We start from the raw sequence: 7027 nt of genomic DNA, 5'->3' as shown, positions 1-7027 counted from the left end.
TTATGTAGACAGTATCTTGTTCATCCCTTAAGTGTGCAGATACTAACAAATGTATTTGGAAACCATTTTTGCCAAAATTAAGTGCTTCAATAATTAAGTGAATCCTTCAGACGTTGATGGCATAACAACTCTCTTCGTATGGCATTTTCTTCATGCCGACTGTTGTCCGAGTCACACGCGTATTAATTAGTACTGTGATTTATTTTCTGTTTCCTTTTGATGGTGAGAATAATCTTCCTGTGCACAACGTGCGAATGATAATGCCAGAGCAGTACAGTGCAATAGTCGGTTGTAGATGAGGTTTTTGCCCTGCAAGTTGGTCTTTGATCATCCATGTGGCTTCTCTCTGTAATCCACTTTATTTTGCCATATTATTGGGCCAACATTTGATGAACTGTAATGGATAGCAAGAGAGTAAATAGTTCTGTTTTGTATGTCTTATTTATCAAACAGATCTGAGTATTGTTGATACAGTAAATGAGACTTCCTCCCTAGTTTCAGCTCAAAGTTTTTCCAACTGAGGAGACGGGAGGAGATTTTATACTGCTGTGAAATATCAAAACAATTTTATGGACAAGTGTTCTATCTTTCTAATGATATTTCATGTATTTAGTTATCGCAATTCTGTTTTGAATTGTTTGACAATGGGGGGGCGGGGAGGGGACATTTTCCATGTTGGGTTTGTGCTTTATGCAAATAGGAAAATGAAAACAGACAAAAAAACATAGTGGTTGAATATTTACCGTTCAAGGATGCTTGCTTTTTTAATTTTATTTTGAAGGATATGTGTTGGATATTGGTACCAACCCCATATCGTGTCTCCGGCCTGGTAGTTGTTTGAATATTCCATTAAGCTGAACGTTGATGGGTGGCTATTTTTGTCTTCACAATGTAATTCAGGTAAGTTTTCATCACAAGGGCTACTAGCAGCTTTGGTAGAAATGACATGACTCTATGAACGGCATAGAGCAAAAGGTGCAATTAATTCACAAGGGGGGAGGAGGAGGAGAGGGCAATGAATGAACAAGTGAGTTGACATCCTGTTGCGGGTGATGGCGCAGGTTTAGTGAGGGAGGAATGCAGCAGTCCACAGATGCCTACATGATGTTTCCTGAGGGGAAGTCTGGTGGCTGTCCAGCTCTTTGTTCACCATCTTTTTGCCTTTAGAGAAGGGGAATGGCTAACGACAGAAGATGCGGGGTTTTCCAAGGTGCAATAGCACGTTTTTAGTGTCCTGGCTATCGCTAAACTAACCATCCTCTTTACTGTCATGACTTATATGCTGATCTTCTTGGCTTTATAATATTTTCCACTATGTGGTTATGCATATTTGGCTTATCTTCTCATTGGTAGTGTTTTAGTGTTTGACTTTGGCTGCGTTGGAGTGAGAAGAAAGGGAGATCTCGGGACATTGTGACCTTTTTGTGCGCATTGAGAGAGCTGAGAGGGTCAGATTAAACATCAAAGAAATTATTGCAGAATCTACCGTACTCCCTCTTGCATCTTAAAAGAGTTTGCCAAAAAGGTTTACAAATAAAGGAAAGCAGTACGATCTGAGTTTTAGGGGGATTCACCCACCCTTTGTAATACTTAGCCTTGGTTTTATTCACATGTAACCAGTGTACGTAATCTTCACATCTTTCGTGTAAATGTGTACATTGTGTTGATAAAGCCATTATCTTTAGACTGTGCATCCTGAGACACTTAATGAAGAAGGGACGTGTATATTTATGCTAAGTGCCATAATTTTCCATGAGCTGAGACGACGTTGGAGATGTTGCAACGCTCCGACTTTGAGGAGTCCAGTTAGTCCTGCGGAGATCTAGTTTTTCCAGCGTGCGTTGGTCGTGGGTTAATCTTTGGTGCTTCAGTAAACATTTAAAGGCCTTTTCTTGACCAGTTTGTCCGGTGTTCAGGGCGACGCTTTTCACACTCACCCGCTAACAGAAGTCACAATTCAGCACACCTTTCAGTTTGCAATGAAGAGCTTATGTATTTTGTTTTGCGGATCAATAAACTAGCTGTCAAACTGTAACTGAGCTTGGAAAGACGTTTTGTGTTCTGCTTTACTGCTGGGATAACATGGTGGTGTCTGTGTGTGTGTGTGTGTCTTTTTATTTTTTTTAAACCTTAGCTTGGCTTTTCAGGAAGCACACTTCATTCCCCAGAACTGTGGGTTCCCACTTTATGGGCAAGTGTGTGGGTCTTTTTCTTTTGACTGTATTGTCTTGTAAATGAGAAGTTGTGCAGGAAATAGACTGCTGTGAGGATGATTAACAAAAGTGAGGTGGCCACGACAGGCTGGCATGTTGTCCAATTTAAAATAAATAAATAAAAAAACCTTTCATCCAATGTCACATGCTGACTATTTGTGCACTTCATGCCTCGTCTAGTTGGCCCCCTCACAGCCGCAGGACCAACGCAGAAAAAGTCACATGGTTACACCACCAGTAATGAGAGCCAACAGCAGAGCTGGATAATTTCCTTTTTCCATTGATTTGTACTGCATTTGCTTTGTTTTGGATAGATTGCATTGTGTAAGAGGGTTTGTACGACGATCCAGTTCAAAACACTGTGCCAAACAAATTCAGTCGGCTACAGAAACACGATGAAAAATTAATAATTTGTCGTAACCTGACCCAGAGCTCTGAGGTAAAACTTTTATGTCGATCCACTTTTCTTCTTTTTTTTACCCCCCCCAAATTAAGGTTGTGTTAAGCCTCAGTATTACTGTATTTATTGAAACACTTGCCAAGTGAAGGTACTGAAATGTCCATGATAATATTTTGGTGGTTATAATTGAGAGCAAGTTAGTGAGTGAATCTGCTGTGTGTTTACATGTCTGCCATTCACCCCCTGCCCCCTCCTCTTCCCCTCCCACACACACACACACACACACACACACACACACACACCCTACCCCACCCCTTACTTGATTGGACTGTGTGTTCTCTCCCTGGGTCGAAGGCACTGAAACTGCACCACTGCAATGGGCCTGCATTCATGCAACTTACATGTCCGTTCAAGCGCGCTCGTTGGTACTCTTTGAGGTGTGTGTGTGTGTGTGTGTGTGTGTACACTTTTAATGGCTATTGCTTAAGCTTGAGATCCATTCTGATTAGAGGGATGGACATACAGTGATATTAAAAGCTCTCTTTGCATCTTTTATTTTGTTTCTTTTGTAAGGTTGACACACCTTAACACGTGTATTTAGGACCACTTAAGATGACAGACTTTTTTTTAAAGAGTAAAAAATAAACTTTGTGTAGTGGTGTACAAATTGAAAGTAATGTATTTTTGTTTGATTTTTTTTTCTTTTTTTTTTAAGTATACCAAATGTAAATGATGTACAATGAGTGTGCCAATCCCCTTTCTTTGTAAAGCCAGACTCTTAACAAGTGCCAATGTTGTGAAAAGTCAGAGGGCCTGTGAATTTCATGGTCCAGTTTTTAAAAGAAATACACTTAAGTATGTGATTAATTAACTAAAAAAAAGGACAATTTTATTCTATATTTAAGATTATTGATGAACTGCTGTTTTTAAAGGTAAATGTCATTTTAATTGCATGTGTTTGTCAGGTTAGGGAGGGAGTGGGTGGGTGAGATACTGTATTCATGCAACACCCTCATGAAAAGGGTCCTAATGGTTATTGATTTACAGTATTTTAGCCATATTTCTCTTTTGTATGTTTCATTTCAACCACTGTTGCCTGAACCTCATTCAAACATGAAAATGATTTTCATAGCCTTCTCCTTTAAATGTTTTAAATTGGAATAAAATATGTTCCTATACTCTCCCATTGCTTCCTTGTACAGTTCCTTTGGAGTGAGATTTTTTTTTAAAATTTTTTTTGTACATATTGTGATTGAAGGACCATACGCATATTTACATCAGCTACTAAAAACTGTGTATATTTTACATAACTGCCACAATTTGTCATCTGAATGTGTTTCCTTATCTTCAGGTAAGCTGCTATTATCCATTTTCAGTACATTGTTTAAATTAAGACTTATCATCCTACACAAACCACTTTGATCAAAAAACAACACAAATATGCAAAGTTCATAGTCTGATCTCCTCGTTAGTTTTATAACTTTGTGGCATTAAAGTCAGTCGCTACTTTTCAATGTAGTATTTACATCTACAAGGGGGAACACATCTGAAGAGCTAGCATTCTTTGATTAGCTGCTGTAATATAAACTGTTATATAATTTGTATTAAATGGACTGAAATATGCACATTCTGGTTTGGTTGCCTAATGTGACTGTCTTGTCTTTAAAAAACAGTGAACTCCTGCTTGTAAATTAATGTAAACCTCAATTATTAAGGTTTCATCACTGATGGAAAAAACAAAGTACTCTGCAGGTGTAGCAAAAATAAGAGTTATTGGAAAAAGATCTTAAAGCAACTTCAACCACCCAAAGAAATAAAATAAAGGATTTAAAGCATTATTATAGCGGTAAAGCATTTGCTGTGGATTTTCTTTAAATAAAACATTTTACGGAGCTTCTTAGTATTTCAAAATAACTGGCTAAGACCAAATAATGACATAAATATAGATGTTGTATACTACAAATTCTGCATACTTATATGCATGCAATATTGATTTGATTAATTTAAAAAAAAATAGTTTTGTCCATTATGTGAGGTGGCTGAGGCATTTACAACCATAGACTATTAAAACGTTAAACTTATATTGATAAGTATTACATCGATTCACACATATGCACGTGTATGTCTATACACACACACACACACACACGCACGCACGCTGTGCGGCGACCTGTCCACGCGAGGCGCTCGTTGCCCAGATATCAGCCAGCTGACGGCACAGATCTGCGGCGTGTAGATCTGCGCTCCCCGGCTCGTCTACCCGCCGTGTTTCTGTGTGGGGCGTTCAGCTCTCTCCCCTCCAGCTCCGGGAATTGGACTGACTTTCTAGCTCCGCCGCTGCTGACAAATCCACTGTTTCTCCTGCGACTCCTCAGATACAACGTTCATAGTTTAACTGAAGCCCGAACCGCTTAATTTGAAGTTGATTTGCCGTCTGAGCGACAACCCGGAATTTTGTTTCCCACCCCCCTGCTGACTCGCGCGACTTCTTTGTAGCCGTTGGACGGAACGAGGTTTCAACTTAAAACGAACCCGCAGACATTTTGTTATTTCTGAGAATTACAGCGGGTTTTTTTCTTCTTTTTCCTCCTACTTTTTTCATCAGCGTACTCGCGGCTGTTCAGAAGAGCGAGCGAACTGAAAATCTTTTTTTTTTTTTTTAAAGGACCACCATAAAAGCGAAGGAGGACACCATTACTCATCTCTGCTCACTAAGCTAAATCCAAACACTGCTGTGTGCGTAACGTTTTTTTTTTTTTTTTTAATTTACATGCGTTGAGCTCGCATCGCTGCCGCTCGTGCGTTGAGGCGGAAGGCTTCGCAACTGCGATGGATCATTTTGAGTGACAGCTTTTGAAGAATTAGCTAGCTTAGCCAACGAGGAGCACTTGGTGGCGGTTTCCTGTTCACAGACGCAGTAAATACGGGACAGGTACAAGGTGCATCACGCAAGACGAGACACCGACTTTTTCCCCTCGCGAACGACGGCAAAGTGCATCACTTATATTCGGCTTCATTTTTTTTTCGGGGGGGGGGGTCGCTAGCTCCCGTTAGCTAGTCATCCTGCTAACGCTGGACGGCTCCTGTGTTCGGCTAGCTTTGGACAAAGGACCAACGCAAGGAGACATATAAACACGGGGCACTCAGTTGATCGTGTTAAGGAAGGAAAGCAACAAACAAGGAATTGACATGATGTTTCCACAATCAAGACACTCAGTAAGTGGTTTTTAATTTAAATTTTTAATTTATTTTTTCCTCCAGAATTGAGGTACTTGCTCTCCAGTAACCACCAACTGATTTACACAGGCAGGTCAGCTAGGTAGGGAAATTATGCATGCGAGTTGTTTAGTAATCTGATTAGAGGTTGTTTTTTTTTGCGGTGGGGGGGGGGGGGCAGTAGTCGCGTTGTTTTAGTGTTTAGTTATGGTAAGTTCTGCAGAAAATGTGTTGGTTGGGGATTACAGAGACACGATGGGAGAAACCCCCTTTTTTATATTTAGGTTTTAAACTTTTTTTTCTTTTTTTTTTCCAGATGTTGGTAACCTCCGAATCAAACAACTCTAATGAATGCTGTCATATTTCACAGCTGTGATTTTTACACCCTTGTGTCAGTGTTTTTAATAGGACTGCCTTCTCCAAAATGCCACAACCACATACATACATACACACACACACACACACACACACACACACACACACACACACACATATATATATATATATATATATATATATATATATATATATATATATATATATATATATATATATATATGGTTTCTTGTAATAACAAAAATTCAAATGCTGTTGTCACTGTCATAGTGTGGTTCTGGAACCACTCACAAAACTGAACCACTATGATGTGCAGGTGGGTGTTTGTATGATTATTTTAAAGAAGGCCCACATCTCCTCAATTCCCCTAAATCTCAAGTTCCCATGGTAACTGATTCCAGGTGTTGTATGTCTCAGTGATGAGGACTCCTCGCCCATTGGTCAAACGTTTATGTTAAGTGACTAGAAATATCCAGTTGTGTCAGTACTGATCTGAAGTTGTGATGAAAATAATTTGTTTCTCGCCAACTCAATTGGCAAGAAACTTGTCTTAAACGGAAATATGGTGACATACCTGTATTTCCACCGCCCCGGTTTTGGCTGCCATTTCACCTTTCCCTCGCAAGGGCAAATGTAACAAAAAGGCATTTGTGTCAGACCCGGCGCAGGTTAACACAACAGCGAGAAGACTGTTCTGTTGCCAGGGACTGTGCCCTCTGCATCTCCCTGGCAACGTCTTGTCACCACCGCAAGTACTTTAGCTGCTCAAAGCGGAAGAGTTGTTTGCCGAAGCTAGAACCTGAATGTCTTTTGTGACTTGAATGGGTTTGCCCTTTGGCGGTCAGTGTGTGTGTGTGGCAGC

At 40.0% G+C, this 7027-nt stretch overlaps 1 protein-coding gene across 2 annotated transcripts in view; it reads left to right on the top strand.

The window, feature by feature from the left end:
• The first annotated feature begins 4884 nt into the window (after nucleotides 1–4884).
• The window catches only part of tle5 (TLE family member 5, transcriptional modulator), a 36116-nt gene continuing 33973 nt past the window's right edge, over nucleotides 4885–7027 (top strand). For both annotated transcript variants that reach the window (XM_068591414.1, XM_068591413.1), the window contains exon 1: nucleotides 4885–5829. In XM_068591414.1, coding sequence (XP_068447515.1) covers nucleotides 5803–5829 — 27 coding nt within the window. In that variant the 5' untranslated portion in view covers nucleotides 4885–5802. The remainder of the gene's footprint in view (nucleotides 5830–7027) is intronic.

The sequence above is a fragment of the Clinocottus analis genome, unplaced genomic scaffold (genome assembly GCF_023055335.1).
Source record: "Clinocottus analis isolate CAN_PGR_092001 unplaced genomic scaffold, fCliAna1.0.p SCAF_25, whole genome shotgun sequence".
Taxonomy (NCBI): Eukaryota; Metazoa; Chordata; class Actinopteri; order Perciformes; family Cottidae; genus Clinocottus; species Clinocottus analis.
Note: the sequence above shows the minus strand (reverse complement) of the source record. Positions and strands in the feature narration are given on the sequence as shown.